At 39.5% G+C, this 21,348-nt stretch overlaps 1 protein-coding gene across 1 annotated transcript in view; it reads left to right on the top strand.

Annotated features, from left to right (window-relative positions):
* The window catches only part of CLSTN2 (calsyntenin 2), a 322,820-nt gene that overhangs the window by 262,090 nt on the left and 39,382 nt on the right, over positions 1-21,348 (top strand). The window contains exons 7-8 of the mRNA XM_038146273.1: positions 1,711-1,959; positions 2,465-2,586. Coding sequence (XP_038002201.1) covers positions 1,711-1,959; positions 2,465-2,586 — 371 coding nt within the window. The remainder of the gene's footprint in view (positions 1-1,710; positions 1,960-2,464; positions 2,587-21,348) is intronic.

The raw sequence follows: 21,348 nt of genomic DNA, 5'->3' as shown, positions 1-21,348 counted from the left end.
TAAGCCAGCAGTCTGGTCCAGCTCAGTGAGCAGCATCACTGTGTGCTTATCCTGGCACAAAGTTTGGAGCCCAAATGTGCAGGATTGGGAGAGGAGGTGGGGCCAACTGCAGAAATCACTTGTGAAAATTATCACTTTTATATGCAAGAGGTGCCTCAGGGGTCCTAGCCCAAAACTGAGCTTCATGCAGCAGTTCCTGCATTGTTCTGGAAGCGTTTTGGGAGAAAAGGGCATCAGGCACTACATTTTGGAAGAGCACTGATCCCATGATAAGGCTGTTCTGGGAACACCTCCAGAGAGATGCTGTTTGCATTGCTCCAGGTCTGTCTCTGTACATGGCTCAGCAGCCTGGGACTCTGGCTGGATTTATATGGATAGGAAAAGCATGACTTATTCCAGCCAAATCTCCCAAGTACATAATCCAATGATTTTTGTCAGGGCAGGATTAAAACACGTAACAGGATGAGATTCCAAACTTAGCCATAAATCTCCATATAAATATGGGCAGATAAAGTAGAACCTGTGGACCTTGGCGCTGGTTATACAAATGCAGTGTCCTGTATTATCCAGAATTACAGTTTGTAAAATAAATATACTTTGTCTCCATGCTCAGACTATGAACATGTAGGTATTGGGTTTGTTATTCAAAATATCACTTCAAAATAGCCTTATTTTACAGTAGTAAATTTTGGAGAAGACCCCAAGACTTTCAGTTACAGAATAAGGTAAATATTTCCAAATCATTGCTATAATACATTTTTTAAAAGCCTGTATGAAACAATTCTACACACTTTTGGCTTAAATTTTTTGCACTCCTGCAGAGATTTGGGATCTTTTATCTCTTCTTGGATGGTGAAGGAGGCAGAACACCTTAGCAGGTGATTTTTTTATGCCATGACAGTTTGCTTACCATATTGTTACTTGACAAAGCATCAACAGGAATACAAAGATTGTTTGTGCTTTTTACTCTTGGAATCGTACTTCCAGCTACAGGCTGTCTTTCACCAGTAGGTAAATGCTCTGGGTAGCTCCTTGCATGGTTTTCATAGTGCCAGGCAGTTGTTAAGCTGTAAGCAAACACAGGGCTGTGAAGAACTGTGCTGTTCCATCAGATCTTGGTACCATGGTGTTTTCCATCTTGGTCTGTCATTAAAGAACACACGGAGCTCCAACCATCAAATACCTACCAGAAAGCAGCACTGGAGGGATATTCTCTGGTTGGGGTGAATTCCCCCTGTGAATGGACATTCCTCCCAGAATTATTTGGGATATCCACGGCTGGCTGCTGGACACTGTGGGGCCCGTCCTGCATTCATCCCCACTGTGCTGTACATTACAGCACATCATCCCCACAAACCTTCGTGCTGTCAGGGAGGGAAGATAAATGCAGAAAATTTGTTGTGACTTAACAGATCTTGAAGTAGCTGAAGAAATGTCATCATTGAATTTCAGAAAATAATGAACATTTCTGGGAAAGATAACTTTACATTATTTTCTGTAGTTTTCTGTGCCGTACATTTAATCTGGAAAACTCTTGCTGGTTCATGATGGTGGGTATTTTATAACGTTTCAGTGATTTGCCATAGAGGCTGGTAGGACCATTTGGGTAGAAAAATAGTCTAAAGAGTGTGAATCAGAACCCTGGCCTAGATTAATCTTCACAGCTTTTTCACTGGTCTCTCATTGTGTCATTCATTATGTGATTTGCAGGAGCTTCCTCAGGTGCCATTGACCTGCTACCATCTCCCAGTACAACAACCAACTGGACAGCTGGGCTCCTCATGGATAGCAACGACATGATTTTTAAATTTGATGGAAAGCAAGGAGCCAAAATCCCAGATGGAATAGTCCCCAAAAATTTAACTGATCAATTCACCATCACTCTGTGGATGAAACATGGACCTAGTCCTGGATTAAGAGCTGAGAAGGAGACTATTCTCTGCAACTCTGACAAGACAGGTGAGTCTGTGTCTGGAAAAAACGTTATGCAAAGGGGATATCAACAGCAGTAGAGTGTTTCCATGTCCCCTCATTTAATTTGGTCTGAGAAAAAACTAATCTCAGATGGTGCCATTCCAAACATTGCTGACTTAAGAGCTTATTGAGGGGCCTGATGAGTACCTACATTTCAAACACAGCTGGGATAACGCAGCTAGAGATTTCACAGGAATTGACTGATAACATATCTAAGTTATGTTTAATTTTTTTCATTATTTAGATTGAAACAGTTCTAATTCTTCACTGAAACAAGTTAGATAAAATATGCATTTGGATCTCATTTATTAGCTAGCACTGGATGCTTCCATGAGCAAAGCTGATACAGCATAATTCAAGAAGGGTCGTACCAATCCATGAGAAAGCTCAGTTCTTTGGGGTTTCTCTGATGTGGCTGGGTGCTGTCAGTGTGTGAGGCCCCCAGGCAGCAAGGGCCGTGTGTGGCTGAGCCAGGTGTGTCCCCCCGCAGAGATGAACCGGCACCACTACGCGCTCTACGTGCACAACTGCCGCCTCGTGTTCCTGCTGCGCAAGGACTTCGACCAGGCCGACACCTTCCGCCCCGCCGAGTTCCACTGGAAGCTCGACCAGGTACCCCCCTCGTGCTTCCCAAGGTCATCCAGGACCCTTCCTCCTCCTCAGGCTTTTAGACAGCACAGGGAACCACCCAGACCCCAGATCCCTCCCCCTCAGCCCTTTATACAGCTCAGGGAACCACCCAGACCCCAGATCCCTCCTCTTCAGCCCTTTATACAGCACAGGGAACCACCCAGACCCCAGACCGCCATCCCAGATCCCTCCTCCTCAAACCTTTATACAGCACAGGGAACCACCCAGACCCCAGATCCCTCCTCTTCAGCCCTTTATACAGCACAGGGAACCACCCAGACCCCAGATCCCTCCTCCTCAGCCCTTTATTCAGCACAGGGAAGCACTCAGATCCCACAGCAGCTGTCCAGAGTCTGTCCGGAGCCTGTCTGAAATCTCTTGCAATTACACTGCAACTTGCAGCTGTTGCAACTCTAATTAGGATCCACATAAAAAGAGACAAGTTAACTTTGTCAAGTCATTTTATGCACTAGTTTTTTGTTGTTTATTTTAATTGAGCCACTTTAAATGGTAAGTAGAGGTTTATATCCTTTGGCAGGGGAGAGAGACGTGACATTGCATATAGCTCCCTAAATGTTTTCCATTTATCATTTTTTAAAAAATCTGCTTTATCAGCACAACGGGAGTGATGGAAACCTTTTTGGTAAAGAGTATGCTGATACACAGAAAGGCACTTCTATTATATTTCAAATCCAATCTGCAGACTTTTTCTTTTATCTGCTGTGCTGTATGTAATTTTGCCTTATTATTAAGCGTATATTGCCATAAAATTATTATTAAAGAGATAAGAGTTGCCTTTCATAGACTTGTTCATTCTAGGTAGGATAAGCATCATTTGGATGAAAGAAGACAGACTTCAGCAAAGTACTATTTTTTCCAAAGCAAGTTTCTTGTTATCTTTGAGCTCAAAGGATGCTATGGAAAATGTAGCTATAGGAATGTTTACTTTTCTAATTCACCTTCTAAATGTATATAAAAATGAGATCTCCATCGTGTTTATCAGATGAGTGTGATAAGAAGGCCTGTGGTGGTCATGGCACTCGCTTTGCATTTATACTAACCAGTCTGGAATCAGTTTGTGCTGTACTCAATATGAAATCTTAGTGTCTCAAAATAAATTGAAATTAAATCATATTGAAGATTGCAAGTCAGGAGTAACTGATATCATTTCAGATAAGGCTGTTGTGAGTGCTGAAGATGGACTTGTATTTCTAAACTCAGTACTAAGCATCTAATTAATGATAATGCAAAGGTTTTGGGAAGTATTCTGATTTTGAAAATTGAGTGCAGTCAACTTCTATATCCTTAAAACGAGAGAGAACCAGTGTCCTCTCAATAAATGAAATTTGCGTGTGACTCTTATAACTTGGCCATGAACCTTCCTAACTACTACTGAAAACTCCTACATGATGTAAACTAGAGACAGAAAATATTTTTAGGTGACTTGATTAATTTCCTTTCATTCGGCTGCTGTCAGTTGATTTCCACAGTATATTTTCAGCTGTTGTTTATAGACGAAAAAGAAAGTAAGATTAAAGTATAAATAAAGTTGGTTATGGGTTGTGTGCCCAGACTTCCATGAAGATAGATTTATATTGTCAAGGTGATACTGTTGTAAGTTTTGTCATGAAAGGGCCTCATAAAAATTGCTTCTTTATCTCGTCTTCATGCTCCATCTGGCCTATATGGTAGAGTAAATTAAAAGAAACTGAAAATAAAACATATGTGAATAATGGACCAGGAAGGAACTTGCATGGTTTTGAAGACAAGGCAGTGAGAAATTGTCACTGTAATGCAGTAAAATTATGCTTTCTTCTAACTGTTTACCCAGAGTGGTCTATCATAGAAAGCACAGGATATTTTAAAACCACATCATAAAACAAGTTAGGGTCCTACTCAATATGAAAAGAAGCTGGACTAGACTTCCAGGAGTAGATTAATTTGATTATTTGCATATTTAGACACTGACATACCTCTGGAAATCTCACCTTCAGAACAGTTCATTCTGTAGTGGCAAACCCTCCGATTCCCTGCTGTCGTCGTTGTTTTGTTAAGAAAAGCCTGGGAATGGAGCTGTGCCCAGCTGCTGTCCCTGTTCCTCCACCTGCCTTGTGGGACAGGGCTCTGCAGACAGGACAGGGCAGAAATGACTCTGCAAGACCCTCCAGGGCTTGGTGCCAACCACAGCCAGAGCAGAGGAAAATGTGGCAGAGCACTTTATTGCTGAGCTCACTTTATGAGTGCAACAATCCAGAGATTGTTTTTGCTGAGAGGTATCCAGTGACCTTGGAAGAGTGTGAAGCTTGAACTGGTGAAATCATTTATCACTCTCACTGCAGAACAGTAAAATTTATGATACCAGCTGCTCTGGGCTCTATCTACTCCACGAGACTCCTCATTCTTTCAGGGCACTGACTAGGTTTAATTTAATTGTCTAGATCTCATTTCTGTGGTGGGTGAGTTTGGCATGCGTCTTAGCTGCAGGCTCTGTCCTTGTCTGGATCCAGGGATCCAGGGAACATGTTACACAGCTGCACCTGAGCAGTGAATCTGGAGCCTCTCAACACCGTGACAGCCTTGCACAAGGACTGTCTGGAAGCTCCAAATGGCAGTGTCTGCCAGGCTAGCTCTGGGAAGATTGTGTCTTTAGGTCAGTTCATAAACCTAAGGATTTATTTCCAGCATGGCTTTCAGTTTATTTGGCCCTATTTGTTCCATTAATGGCCTTTGCTAGGTGAATTTTTCACTTACTGCAGTGATCCATACCTGGGAGTGTCACAGCCCTGGGCAGATGTGCCTTTACCAGTGACCTGCTGACACAGGACCTCTGCAAAAGGTGCTGATAATCAGAGGTATCAGACTTTTTACTGAGGGTGTCCTTGTTATTTATAAGCAACATGGGAAGAAAGAAGTGTAGATAGTTTGGGATTTTCCCCACTTTCATCCTTTTGCAAATTAAGTGTCTTAGTTGTGAGAGACTCCATTAGCAGTAATCTGGAAGAAAAGGTATGGAAAGAGCAATGTTAAAGAAAATCAGTGTCAGGTCTGTAACACTGGTAATAAAAACTGCAAAGATGCCCAGGTAGAGGAGGTTCCCTCATTTTATTTCCGTTTCCTTGTAAGCCCAGGTGTTTCCTTTATTTCAGGATCATGACCTTTTTTCTGAGTTTCCCATTCAAAAGTTCAGATTGAATATCATGATGTGTTTGTCAACATTTATGTAATTTCTTTTCTCATACTTTAAGTATTGAACACTTTTTAAACCCAAGAACTTAATAAAAAGGGCAGAAATGATTCTTAACAAAACAAAAAGTTTTGTTACCGAAGTCAGTAAAAGGCATCTAAATTATTATCTAATTATCTCAAATGAACATAGGTGTTATTTTAAGTGAATTATTTAGGGAATTAGTTAGAATAGAGTTATTTTAAGTGAAATATGCATTTGGGACATCTAAGAATAACATATAAAATATTAAAACTGTTTCTTTGACTCTCTTAGAAAGCTGTGACCCAAACCAGAATTGTAATTTGAATGATTAACCAAGTCACTCAAGCCTTTGGTAACAGTGGAATACATAACACTAAACAGGATGGTGTACTTCACACTGTTCTGAACAGGTATTACACTTTTCATACAAATACGAGGACAGCCAAAAGGTATTTTTTCTTCTCCTAAATCAATAGGATAGCAACACTTTTTTTAGTGGGAGAAGGTATCTGAGCCGCAGATGAACAGTTTTTTCATGTACTTTATTCACAGTGCAACATTATTTTCAGGATGTTATCATTCTGCAAACAGTCTTCACCCCACAGGCAAAATTTATGTTGATCCCATTAAAAACAGGGAATCGAGTGCATGATGTGGAGTCATTCTAAGTCAGCAAAAACCAGACAAACACACAGAAAGTTACTGTTTCTTTACTAAGATGAGATCAATTTTTTGAATAATCCAGAATTAACCTGCAGTGCTTTTCATTGGGAAAAACCCCCAAAACAATTCCTTTTCTAACAGGAACAACAGGAGACGGTTTAGATAAGTCTCAATGTGGTGCATTTTGTCAGTGCAGGCACGGAGCTGCTGAAGGATCAAGGCAAGGCCTTGGTTTGCACTTCACCACTTCAGTGGCCACACACACACACCAGGGGCTTCCCCTGGAGGAAGCAGCCGTGACAGTCAAGCACTTCACTCCCAGCTCCTTTTTTAAAATCAGCACCTGCTCAAGGACATGGTAGTGCAGGAAGTGACCTTTGAAGGAATTTATGTTACATGATAAGAGGGTAAAGTGAAATTGATTTGGTATTTGGACTCTTTTTTTTTCAATATAGTTAAATAGGATATTTCCATCAAATAACAGAATTTATGCCTGGAAGTTGTTCTTTTATGCTGGATTGTTAAACATTGTTTAGAATTTGTGTGCGTTCAGTTTTAAGAGCACCCTTCATATAATGAAAGCTGTGTGTGGTCTCCCTGTTGAGAGATTGGAGAGAGAAAAAATGAGTGAATACTTGTGGAAAATACACAATAATCTCAGTCCAGGAGGGGTAAGGGTACACAGCGAGACAGGATGCTGCAAGTTTCCATCATTTCTCTGCATGAAATCTAACCTCTAGGTAAAGCCATCAGTCTTGGTAGTCCCATCCTTTCCAACATGATGCTGTATTTGAAGTCACCTTTTTTTTTTTTATGATGGAGTTTAGTTGTTCATTACTTGAAGTTCAGAAGAGTTTCTTATGGTCTTAAACACTTACTTTAGAAATTGGTATGCAGGCCTGCACTGCTTTAGGCATACAGCTTTAATGAAACTGCAGAAACAAATCAGTGAGGTGTTTGCCTACAGAGCCAGTAAGAGAGAAATGATACATGAATGACTAATTCCGCAGCAGAGATGAAGTAATTCCAGGATTTAAAAAGTCTTTGTGGCATTCCTGGCACCTTAAGTGCCTTCCATTACAGCCCTGTCTCTTCTGACACACTTTATTGCTACTTTCCATCTTTGAATGCTATTTTGACAAATATTTATTCAGTGTCTTGCTTCAAAACAGTTTTTGGTAGCACAAGGATGAGTCACCAGTGATGATAAATGGTGAAAATATTCTTTGAGATCCCAACTGAAAGAAGCTTGTTTAATGTAAGTTTTTAATGCAACTGCTCTATCACTGATAACAACAAAATCTTGACAAACCACTCGCAGTGGCTGTCCAGAACTTGCTTTATGACATATGGAAGTCCCCTTGAGCCACTCTGAAGTATTCCCTACAAATTGGTGTGCCTTTGTGCATTTCTGATTTCTGCAGTACAGCCCGGTGTGAAATGCAGTGACTGCTCTGTGCTTCTGTAAAACTTCTATGAGCTTAAGGACCAACCAAGCTCAATATTTTATCATTTCTCTACTTCCTTTTGCTTGAAGTTATTAGGACATTTTTCTCCATATTTCTGTTCTATGGTTTTGCAATTTTCTGACCTGTTTCATTACAGCTTTATTACACTGGTATGGGACTTTCACACCTGTTCATGCTCAGCTACTTTAAATGAGCTGGCTTGACCTTTCTGAAAATGATCTCTATTATGTGCTTTTGGGTCTTACATGGACAACTGTTTTTCCCATATGTAGTTATGGTCATTCCCAAGGGAAGTTAGAACTGTTGCAAACATTCTTTAAACCCTAAGACACTAATTTCTCAATGAAAGCAGGAAAAAGAAAAGGAAGGAAACTCTGCATAGAATAAAAGGAAGTTAAAATTATCTATAGCACCATGAAATACTAAAAAGTAGGACATTCTTAAAGCGTCCTGTGGGAAGACCCTCCAACTAATTTCATTTCTTAGTGAAAATTGATATGGAGTTATTAATAAATCTAAACAAGCTGGATTAAAGTGTCTGTTAGTGCCCTGGTTTTACACTACTCTGGGAACTCGAGAAATTTAAAACCTAGAATGGAAATTCCCAATCAAACTATTATTTGAAGGTGAACAGTCACATTTACTCTCTTATTTGTCAGCTATTTCTAATATTTCTCTTTTACACTGTATGTGATTTATCATTTGTGCACCAGAATTTGTATGAGACACGCAGAAACTGGTTTGGAAATGTTCAAGATCCATTACTTGGGCAATTTCCTGAGGCCCCTCAGGAAATTTAGCTTTAAGGAAAAGCAGGTTGGCTTTCAGGTGGTGTCTGAAGCATTTCATGAAGATAGGACTGATATCTTTATCCTTGCAAAGGCAGGTTAGGAGACAAAGAGGTTGTGTTATTAATGAATATAAATTCATTTATCCATGTTCATGAACTGTTTATTCCAACCTTAGAGCCAAGGTTTCTGGATGTCTGCAGTTCAGGAATAAAGTATGGTGGTGCTTTTCCATGGATTTACTTTAACATCTGGGTAGCCTCTTGACAATGTCAAAGCCTAGAAAAGCGTATTTTCAAGTACATGATGAAAAATTGTGTAAAAATGCAAAACTGAGCAGCTTTCTAGTTCTGCATTTGAAAACGAAACAGGGTGCTGCATAACTGCAGTCAGCAAGTGTTACTGAACTGACATACTTGCTTGATGCAATTTAGGAACAAGAAAGGTGGGTTATAATAGAATTATTTCATCATGAATGAACTACTGATCTAATTTACTAAGACACCTGGAAGTTACAGCATGACAGCACAAAGACATGCTGCAGCTACTGTACATAATCAGGCTTTTCAGGTGCTTTATCTGTCAGCATGATTAAGCAATTTCATTATTTAAAGTTGTAATTAAGCCATCCATATTTTTGAAACCCATTGTGAAAATCAGTATTACACATTACGAGTTTCAGGGCTACAAAAGCAGCTCACAGCTTGCATGCAAATCAGTTTGCAAACTCTTCCTGTCACTGCAGTGAAGTGTCCTGTGTCACCGCCACAAGTGAATGTACCTTAAATAGAAAGGTTCTTATTTGAAAGCTGCATTTTCTAATGCAGTTATTTACTTGCACCAAATAAGAACTTGATCTCCTAATCCTCCCTTTCTATACTTTACCCACTAAATTTTTATTTTCTTATATCTATTGTTGAAATTGTAGCACGCGAACGTTGTGCAACCTTGGCACAGAGAAAGATGCACTTTATATATCCCCTTAAAATGCCTTCCAGCTCTAAGTAATGTCTAATATTCTAAAAGCATATCATTATGGTTGCTAGTGGTTTAATAAAACTTGTATCAGACATTTGTCATGTGAAAGTAGCCATATAAACAAATCCCCACCCTAAGACTGCAGGAGTCATTTAGCTGTACTATGGATTTGTCAGTTCTCACTGCACCACCTCCCTGGGTCATCAAAATCAATATTCTTATTTACAGAGCTCCTGGGATGTATTAGGAATGACTGTGGTGGGTAAATCAAATGCGTGATTTACATGAATTTGAAGAAAGATCAATTTCACTTTTCATAAAGAGCTCTACTTTTCTAAAGATATTGACTGTCTTAAGACATAGATTTAAAAACCACTTTTTTTCATTCACCAGGTCTTCAGAAGAATTTATATCTATTGGCCATATTGAACTTTGCTGCTATTACTGTGTTTATGTGCTGCAGAAAGTAAAAAATTCCCGAGGGCTGCACTGGGCATCTGCAGAGCTGATGAGCCAGTGTGAAGTCACTGGTGTGAATCTGCACTGGCTGGGGTTCCAAACCTCTGCTTCCTTACCAATGGATATTCACTGTGTAAGGATAAAGGAGAATCAGCAGCTGTTAAATAAGGTCAGGGTAACTGTGCAGGTTTTCAGTTCAATGCCACCAATTAAAAATGTACTCTTCAAGCTGTGCCTGGATCCGTGAGCTTTGCCAGAGCATGGCAGAGCCAGGCTAACTTCAAAATTTAGTATTAACCATTCTCTCATTAGCAATTAGGTTACAAATAATTGTGGATCCACTTAAAGGTTTGTAGCAGTACTAGTGCTGGCTAGGAAATGGAAATCCTATGAATAATTTCATGTTTTGAAAGCTTTTTCTACTTCAGAATTGCATATTCTTTATAAGCAGGCAATGAACCCTACAGAAACTTCTTAGGCAGGCAAATGCAGGATCCTTACTTGAATCTTCCATTAGCAGAAGTTGTTTTCAAATGAAATTCTAAGTGCAACTTTAATATTAGAAATTGCAAGTTCATTGAATCATAATTTCAGGAAAGTTCCTGGCATTCTTTGGTATTATTGATAGCTGTGATGTTTTGTAGGGGTTTTTTAAGTAATTGCATAATAAAGTCATAACAAACCTCCATCAGCAAGAAAATTTCCCAAAAGAAGCATCACTATGCCATACAAGTTGTACAAAGTTCTGGTAGAGTATTATAACAAACCTTCCAATTTTAAAATATCTTCACAGCAGCCAGAGAAGTTCCTATTTCTAATTTACTCATAACTGCTTGAAAACAGACAAAAAACCTGCAGACTGATATTGCACAAATCTTCCTATCCCTGTTTTTGTGTTCTTCCAAATGGGCAATGGTACTCCAGACTCCAGAATTTTACTGCATTTTTTCAAGCAGTTACGCAGAGTCCAGGATCTCACTAAGTTCTTTTCCTATCTTACTGTGATCCCTTCATTACTGGTTCAGTCTTTTCCCTTCCAGGTTGTTCACTCCAAGTAACCTGTGGACTCAAACACGTTCAGAGGAATTTACTGTTGCTGTAATTGCACACATGGCCTGCGTGGCATTTTTTGTTCTTTCCTAAGTGGCCTCATGCCCTCTCTCCCTGTGTCACATCTACCACCACCCCTGGATTTGGAGGCACTCCCGAATGAGGGTTTGCTGTAATTCCATGGTCCTTATGTCAAATTCAGCCTTTATTTTCCATATGATGAATATTTAACCAAATGTGGCTGATTTAATGAAAATTCTTGCAGTAACTTATCACCCAATACTCAGCTAAAGTAAATAGAAGGAGAACTGGGATAATGGTTGAATGTATTACAATTCAAACATAAATGATAGTATTAATAGGACTCTGGAGTGTGTGCAATAGGAGGCCATAGATAGTCCTCTGTGTGCAGAGGTGACTGGAAATGTCCAGTTGCTTTCAGGTAATAAGAGACATTGCTGAATGTCACACTTGGATTCCTTCCTGCAAGGGCAGAGCTGTTGATGCTCTCCTAAATGTTACTTCCTAGCCCAAATGGACTAATTGTTTGGATTTCAGAAATACACAGCTCTCACCTGGCAGAGAATCCACCTATTGTCTTTATTTCTGCAGTTGCAGTTCTTTTATGTCATGTAAGTCTTCCATATGACTTGGTATGGGTCTGTGTCTGATATTACATACTTTAGGGGGGCATGTTGGAACTTTTGTTCTTAATATTCAGATTTTTTTTAAGTTATTTACAATTTTGAAAGCAAACACCTGACCTATTTGGCAAAACTAAAAAGGCATATTTTTCAGGGGTTTTTGGGGTGTTTTTTTTGGTTTTTTTGTTTGTTTTTTTTTTACCTGAAGAACCTGTTGTCCCGTTTCTAACAACAGCAATTTCAGCACCCATTTACCAATCAGCAAAACTGTTGCACTGGGAAAATTTCAGACAGCTCAATTATGAATAAATGTTTGAACCTTTAAACAATTACTTCAATGAGATCCATGAAACTTAGAGGGCTTGTGCAACACTAATCTTGAAAATGTCTTGCCACAGTCTATTTGTTTCAATAACATCAACCCAGAACTACTCTGGGATGCAGACCCTCGATGCTGACTTGTTTCCTCCCATAAAAGCACTAAGAACATGATCATGATTAGTACTAGAAGCAAGCTGCATATTGACAAAATAACAGCATTCTCTGGCAAAGTCACACATACAGCTGATAACTAATTACCTTCCTACGGTATATAGCATATAATCAGTCTGTCTGCAAAATGCCAGCTCTGTAATTAAAGTCCCAGCAGTCCCCATTTCACTAAAGAGACTATGCATAATATTTGGGTTGTATCATTTCCTGACTTATATCTATGTATAAATACAGCAGCATGGACACACAACCATTCTTCACTTTACAGAAATTATTAAGGGAGCCAAGTATGACTCATTGCCACCTTTTAGCTGCATTAAAACAAAATAGCATCTGCTTTTCCCTGCATTATGTCCTAATTGTCTGCTGGAACAGAAGTAAATCCCAGTCTAATCTGTATGGGGAAGGAGCACCTATTTCTGCTGTGCCTTTGTGCTGCTGTAGCTGCCCCCAGCTCAGACTGCTGCAGTATCCACACCTGCCAGAGTAGTGGGCTCTGGGCTACACGAGATTCCCTCCATGGTTCCCTAGAAAGATCCTCTCAATTCAGTGTGAGACTTGTGTAAATTGGGGATTCTTTCATCCCCAATTTGCACCGTGCACTTTCAACTGAGCAAATAATCTTTCACGTAAATCACTTCTCCCAAAATGTAGAAATAGTGAGAGGTGTTTAACACCCACGTCAGCTGCATCTGCCTTTGCTGAGCATGTTTAAAGCAACCCTTGCAAGCAATCTCAGAGATCAGAGTCTTTGAAGAGGGATTTGCCAAGTGATGCGGGCCTTCAAAGAGCCAGCAAAGGACAGGTCTGCAGCCCCAGGCAGGATCCAGGATCCAGATTCTTCTGTGTGCAGACCAGCCTGGGAACCCCTGTGTTTCCCAGATGGGAGCTGAGAGCTTAGGCATCAAGTCTGGATGTTTATTTGATGAATTAATGCCAGCATATAACTTCCTGTGGGATGTGCATGGATAAGGGAGCATAGTCCTTTGGTCTGACAAACTGAGTGATGCGTGTATGTGGGAGTGTGTAAGAGGGAGGAGACAGGAGCTCTCTTCACGAGGTGTTTTTAGAGCTGAGCACAAGTGTTTGTCCTCTAAAGCAAACAAGCCCCAGCTACCCTGTTTTCTTTGTCTCTGGGGTCTAGTTTGCGTTAATCCCACTCTTTGTACCTTTCTAACATCTTAAAAGCTGCCTGAACCAAGTGTTTTATTTGTTCAGCAGCAAGGGAAGGATGTCTCATCCTGCTTTGAACAGAGACAGCCTCCTTTTTCTTCATGCAGCCTCCTGATGCTCAGAGAGACAAAAATCCTCAGTTCCTGAGGACCCTTCAGGAGTGTGGCCACACCACTCAATTGTCTCAGTCCTTGAAGCAGCAGGCAGTCAAGATGCCTGACTCAAATGTAACATTTAAACATTTGAGTATTAGCATTTCAGCCAGGTTTCTAGAAAGGAAACTGAATAAAAAACGAGTATATTAATATTTGAGAGGTAATGGCAAAGAATAGCAGGGTTTGTTTTGTATTAAGACTCATAGCTTTTGGTTTTTTTAATTAAGTCTATGTTTTCATTAAGTATTATTAATAAACTGAAAATTATTTGCTTGGTTTTCTAGCAAATAATGTGTTTTTCAGGAGGTGTGTTAAATAGGCATTTCATGTAGTTTATGACCACAATTCCATTTGCAGACAGAGCCCTCCAAACAGTGAAAAATAAGTTTGTTGCAAATCTCTTAGTAGAACTATCTGACAGACAGAATTCCTGCATGTGTCACCTAAGAAGGCAGATTTTGGAGATGAGAGAAAGTGATTTAAATTCCAGATAAGATTCAGAGATGAGGCCTCATGAGTGATGAGGCCTCATGCGTGAAATGAAGTAGAATTCTATGTGTCCTGTCTTGAGGAGGGAACAAACTCACAGACCAAAAGCTCATTTCAGCTCCCTTTGAAGTCGGGTTGTTCAAAAGCCCACACCTTTTCAGTTTTGGAAAGGACATTAATGATGCAAGAAAATAAAACTGACACAATTTGTGCCTCAATGTACATTAAAACATCCCTGATCTCTGTACTCCCTTCCCAGTGATGCCCTCAGGAATATAATGGGTACCATTTAGAAATAAAACATGTTTTAATGCTATAAATGCTTTATAATTGCATTAATAGGCAAAATTTAAAAATATTTGAGCACTTCAATAAATAATGTCAACCAAATATCAGGTCTCAGATTAGGAAACAAAGGAGGTATTTGGGCCATTGGGCTCCTACCAGTTAGGTAGGAGCTCAAAGGATCTGGTGGGTTTCATAGTTCTCCTTAATATTATTCTTATTTGTTAAGTGGTAAATGTGTTCCGTTTGTGAATAATTCCCAAAGACATGATCTCCCCAAGTCTTTGCATTTTTTTCATCTCTGATCATAGATATACACATTTGGGTATATAACATTTATAGCAGTTTCTTTAGTTTAGAGAGATATTTAACAGAAAATTTATACAGACAAATCACAGTGCAGATCAATATCTGGCATATAAATGAAACAATCATAGAAGCCCTTTCAGTTGGGAGGCAGGAAATTAAACTTGTAGTGTTTATTCTTGCTAAGACTTTTTGGTTGATCCTTTTATTCCTCAGATTCAATTGATTCAAGCTGATCTTAAAAAATGTCCCCATGTTTCATTACTTAGCAGAAAGTGCATACATCTTGGGATATTGATCATTCTTTCCATTTAGATAGGAGCAGTTTTCCACCCTGATAGGAGCACGGCAATATTTTATTGAGCCTGACATGCTGCAGCATCCGTGCTGGGAGGTACAGTGTCTCTCTTCCCTTGCTTTTCCTGCTCTCCTCAGCTGTAGATTTCCAAGGGCAAATCCAGGCTGGCAGTGGCCATGCTGCAGCTCTGAAGCAAAGTTCTTTGCATTATCCTTAATGGTTTTACTTGTTCTTTTTATACCCTGACATCAGGGGACTTTTTTTGCCTTTTTTAAATTCCTGATCTATTGTTGTTAATTAATAGAAAAATAAAGGGGATTTTAGAACAAAAGGAAAAAAGGGAAATAATACACCAGGATGAGTTACTGTTCAGTAAAGCTTCCTGTTACAAGTAGTGAAATATTATAAGAACAACGAACAGATAAAATAGAAATAATTTGGTTTTTTATTTACTTTTTTAAACAACAGTAGAGGAACCTGAAAAACACTTTAAGTGGTCTGTTTCCCATCCTGGCTGTCTCACTTTTGCTGGCAGCAGTGCTGCTCCCTGCATTGGGTACCAGTTTCTGACAGCTTCAGAAGGGAATATTGCATCCGAAACAGGAGGCCACTGCCCTGCTCCCATTCTAACTCTTCTTTGGAGACCAGCCCTTAGCCCAGAAAGCCTGGAAAGAGGGATGGTCCAATCCAGAGCACCACAGATAATGTTAACTGGGTTTATTTACATGGGGCAGTGAGATCAAGAGAGAGATTAATGGCCAGGAAAAATTTCCTTACTGGTGAAGAAGAAGCAACATTCAATCTAATTCCATGGACATTTCTTTATGGGATCATTATAACAGTTTATATAAATTATTTTCCCTTCTGTTACCTACCAAGACTGTTATTTGGTAGCTTAAGGAATATCAACAATAACTTTAATAGTGAGTTAACAACTATTAACAACTCACTCACAAGGATCAGCTTTCATTAGCTGTGTATCACTTCTATAGTTTAGTTTCAATTTCACTCCAACTCAGTTATTAAATACTTAGTTTCTAAAAATGTTTTTTCATCTTTGTATGGTGTGATAATTTCTCTTTCTTTAATAGTTTTTAAATCAATTTATTCTGTTATGAGCTGTTGAAAGTATCTTGCCTGAAATCTTTACAACTAGAATACTACAAATTGGTCTAAGAAAATACTCACATTGATATGAACTGTTTGGAGTTTATTAATTTCAGTGATTGTACCATGCTGACTTTCTAACAACAGTGTTCCCTTTTTACTTTAAAGCTTTAGAAATAGGTCATCATTCTACAATGCTGTTTTCAAATGTTTTATTCTAGTTTGTAATTAAAAATGCCAAAGTTTTGTGTGTGTGTATGCATATGCATATTTATATATTTCATACATTCATATGTATGTATGTACCACTAAAAGCTGTAAAGGACTGCAACAGTAAGTTGTTTTTATCATCTCTCCATCTTAGAGTAATGTGAAAGTCTTCTGGTATGGGACAGAGTTGTCAAGTCTCTTCCAAGAGTAAGACAGGAGACGAATCTCTGCAGGTGAACAGCCAGATAAATTTCAAATGAGGGTGGTTTCTGATGGAAAAGGGCCAGCACTGTGGTCATGCAACCACAGAGGACTGCAGAATACGAAACTAAGACATGTCTTTGGTTATTAATTTGTTCCCTGTCCTTTCTTTTTGAAACTAAGGCATGTCTTTGTTTATTATTTTGTTCCCTGTCCTTTCTTTTTCTACAGTTAGTGAATAGAGGTTTACCTTGAGTTTTCTTAAATCCTTTCTGTTTTTACACACTGAAGGTTCATTTGCAGAGGACTCAAGTGTCACGTGTGGTTGGATTGAAGCTGGCTTCATTAGGTGCTGGAATACTAGAGAGGCTGTTATAATTCCAGAAGGGGCAGGGGATGCTGAGGTGCAAGGCAGTGATCTGCTCTGACAGGCAGAATGCCAGCAGCACCGGGAGGGAAGACACTGGCTATCAGTGAGGTCAGTGCCACAATTAACATCCTCTCTCCAGCATGTGGGGCAGGGAGCTCAGACAAACCAGATAATAAATCTTGGAAAACTCGCAGTCATATTTGTATACTCAGCTCTTTTACACCAAGAATGACACACAAACCAGAATAAAACTAACTCACGGTAACGAGAAATTTGCTGCAGTTGCTAGAGGGAGACTTGCAGTGTCTGTGTTCACCTTCTTGCTTGAGATGAAAGACATTGGCTGTGTCAGTCAACTGCCAAATAAAACACACTGCAGAGTTCTGCAAGATTCCGGTTTTTAATCGCAGGAAAATCAAAAGACCAAAACATTGTCTGGTGCTGAACACAGACTCGTCTGTTTTAGGTGCTTGCTGTTCCTTCTGCATTCATTTGAATGAATATGGAGGGGAAATGGGCTCAGGAGGGAAAAAATAATTACTTTTATTTGTCACTAAAGAGTAAAGAAGAATTTCTGATAAAATACAAGGCGTTTCCTATGGGAACATCCATAGCTATAAAGAAAGATACTTGGCAAACTTGCTATATAAATGTATTTCAGGAATTAGTTTGGATGCATTGGTATTGCTGGGGTACTTCTCAAGAGAAAAAAAATTGTTAAAAGATTGAACTTTCCTCACCAAATTTTCTGAGTGATTTAGTGGATATCCACACTTCTCTTTGACATGTTAAATTAATGATATTGCGTAATAAACGGCAGGGCTCAAGGTATTCTAACAAAATACTCTATCCATATTTTCTTAAAAATATTAAATCTTAGGGATGGTTCCTAAGCAGTCTTTGAAAATCTGGGTTTTTTAAATGAAAGAAAGTGTCTAAGTCATATAAACATTAAGCAGAAGAAAATATGTGCTAGACAGTGAGTAAATAGTTGAAAATACCAGTTTAGAAAGATGGTGATTAGATACATGCTTATTTGCATAAAGCATTTACTTGAGCACAAGTACACAATAAGTTCCAGCAGGTTTTTCTAATGGACAGTTTTCTAAACTATACAACTGAATAGTTCATATTGAAGAAACAATTGTTTTATAAGGTACACAAATTCTCATTTTAAATCAATCAGCATGAGGCTGCATTATCCTTTTAATGAGTGAGATTGTTAAGGGCAAGGTAGTGCTTCCCAGTCCTTCACCTCCAGTTTGTTTCAAAGTACACAGTTGTGGGAAATGCCTTCTGCTTTGCTCAGCTTTCTGAAGGAGATGTCAGTGCTGGGTCTCACAGTGTCTGTGGAATGCCACCAGTGCCTCCTTCAGGAGCTTGGGCATGAGGCAGTGCCAGCAGAGCCCTGAGAGTGACGTCCCTGTGGCTCTGCCCACCTCAGTATCATCTCAAGAGGATTATCTTTCTTTTATCCATCCAGCCAGGGTAGGAAATACAAACTGTTTCCAGATCCCTCGCCAGAACTCCTGTGAGGAAGCAATGCCTTGTTGGAGACTTCCATAAGGAGCAGGGAAATCTCTTCTGCTCCCTTCTCTGGGTAATGTTCTTCTGGTATTGAGCTGAGGTTCCAGAAAGAAGGGATTAATTTGCACAGTGTTCATCTCCTTTATTCTATGACTGATCACACAGAGTCCTTTGCAAATGCAGCTATAGAACAATGGTTAATCATTTTTCCATATTAACTCCCTGTACACAGAGCTGCAACATCACATCAGCATCTATACCAGAGACATCCAAGTTCTGATACCGCTCTGACAGCTGTGGAATAGCTTCCTCACTAAGGAGTACAAATTACTCCATCCTACAGCCACTCCTGCTGACACTTGGAAGAGTGGTGATGCTCCAGTCTCAAAAGCAGAAAAGCTGGTCCAGAGCAAAGCAGTCTGGCTGGTTGGGTTTTTCCTTCAGCCACCAGCTGTCTGTCAGAATTCTGCAGCTAACTCAGGGAGACTGTGATCACTTCTGAGCAGGGCTGTGCAAGCTGAGATTCAAGGTACAAGATTTATGTGGAGGTTGCATGTGCAGCAGTATTATTATGGACAAAACACTGCTTTGTGTTATGTGGAATCAGAGACAGAGACAACCCACTCTTCAGACTTACACCTGGCAATAGAGCGCGCTTTATTGTTTCACTTCATTCAGGGGGTTTGAAACACCCCGGTCTAAAACGCTCATTGGTCTGCTCTTAACAGCTCCCAGTGCTCTGAGCAGTGGGATGTCTGCAGCTCAGGATGGAACAGGATAGGGTGAAGTCCCTGTGTGTCAGCCCAGGGGCTGGGTTATGGAACTGGGCTGGGTTTCTTATTTATAACTGAATTAATTGCTCAGCCACAGACCAGCTGCGACAGCTTTGGTAGATTATGATGATGCTTTGCAGTGTATCACCTGTAAATTTAACTGTGGGAGTGTGTATCGATGCCTCCTTTTCCCATAAGCAGTGTATTTTCCTTCCATCCTGCCTTAATTACTACTTCCATACTGTATCTAATGGCACTGCAGAGACAGGGTGTATTGATTTTACAGATGGGGAGAAAGATGTCGTGTGAAGGAGCTGCTGAAGGATAAATGTAGAACACGAAACACAAAGAGAGTACCTTTTAAAAAAGCCCTGGTGCATAATATGAATATTTTAGAGTGTGATTTAAAGTTTTCTGAAGAGGTTGTGGAGATACTGGAGACCTACCTGCAATCTGCACACCTTCACTTAGTGGTCAGGGATATCAAACCCTTTCCCAGAGATGTTTTAATCATTTCCAGGGAAGCAATGCTGAGGTTGAGCAAAGCCAACACATGTGGTAAATATGTCCTAATGCAGAGTCTATTACTGAGGCAGAATAAATCATGCTACAAGATACAGCAATTCACGTGGCTGAACGGATTTGATTAGTCACTGTTTGCTCTTTGCTTTTGTTTACTTCCAAAAGCTCTTCCCCAAAATGAATATGCTGACAAACTGTACTGTAGCATAAAGCCAATTTTGACTCCCACAAAAGCAGTTTTTTTGCCATAAAACCACATATTCATGGCAGAAACAGATTTTTGTTCACTGTATTAGAAAACAGAAAGGCACCAGGTAACCCAGGAGCCCCCAGTGAAGCAATGCCATCCTTCACACTGAATATCTGCATACTGAATTACACACTTGAGATCTACACCAGGATATTTTTAGCATTTCTTCTGTTCCTGGTGGTGTAGGGATAACATTTTAAAAAAAGGAAAGAAAGAAATCAGAAGTGTTTGTAGACAATGACAAAAAGAGCTCAAAAAGTCAACTGTGTAACTTTTTTTCCTATACCACTTAATCAGCTTTGCAGGTAGCTCAGCTACTGAAATTTGAGACAAAGATTTATTAGAAGAAATCAAAAGGAAGCAGCAGTCATAGCAACAGCAATGCCCCAAGGTATCTCCTTTTTGTCTTTTAAACTAACATGTCTTAATTGCAGACGTCTGTGGATGAGAACTGACATTAGGATAACAATTAGGATAATAAATGAGATTCTAAAGTAACAGATAAAAGCTCATTCAATATCTTTAAAGATCCCATTTCAGAGACAGCCATGGTTTATCCCAGAGTGGGAGAGAAGAAAGGCTCTCTGTGTTCACCTGTGAATTGCCTTCCTGCAAAACTTACCAATCTCAGGCAGAATGACTCAACTGCCAAAAATGCTTAATTTTTTTAAATTTACATATGTAAATACACAACTTTCTCTGAATAATTGCAAATATATGTAACTTTTTCAATTTATATGAAATCCACTGCCAACCAATTTCAAATTATTATCTTTTATAGGCTTCCTTGCTGCAGGGGCACTACTGCTTAGTGCCTGATTCAAAGTAAAATGAAACAGTCTTTCAGAACCTTCCTTTTAGCTCCCTGTTTGTAAGTAGTGCAGTGTTTTCTCTCAATACTATAAAAATATGTTCAAAATACATAATAAAAATATTTATAAATATTTAAAAATATATAAAAACCCAATCAAAATTATTGGAATCAACAGAAAAAGAGCAACTCCAAACCCTGTAAAATTTTTAAAGCTCTTTCAGGAAGATTTTTTTTAGAGATGGAAAGAAAAATCTGCTGTTTTTTAAACTTAAATCAATACCTCTCTCCCCATCCAATTATCATCTATTTTCAGTGCTCTGAACCAGGGTAGTGGGGGCCAGGCTTTGAAGCAGAGCCACAAAGCATTTGGCTGCTTTCAGAACAAGGCAGGAGGGTTGACCAGGGGACTGTGGCTGAGGGAATAATGCTAATGCCATTAAGATTCCCTGCATTTTTTGCCTTCTTTAGTGAGGGGATTTAAAAATGCAGAGTTGTCCACTTTGAAAAGCCTGC

This window comes from Motacilla alba, chromosome 9 (genome assembly GCF_015832195.1).
Source record: "Motacilla alba alba isolate MOTALB_02 chromosome 9, Motacilla_alba_V1.0_pri, whole genome shotgun sequence".
Lineage (NCBI taxonomy): Eukaryota > Metazoa > Chordata > Aves > Passeriformes > Motacillidae > Motacilla > Motacilla alba.
Note: the sequence above shows the minus strand (reverse complement) of the source record. Positions and strands in the feature narration are given on the sequence as shown.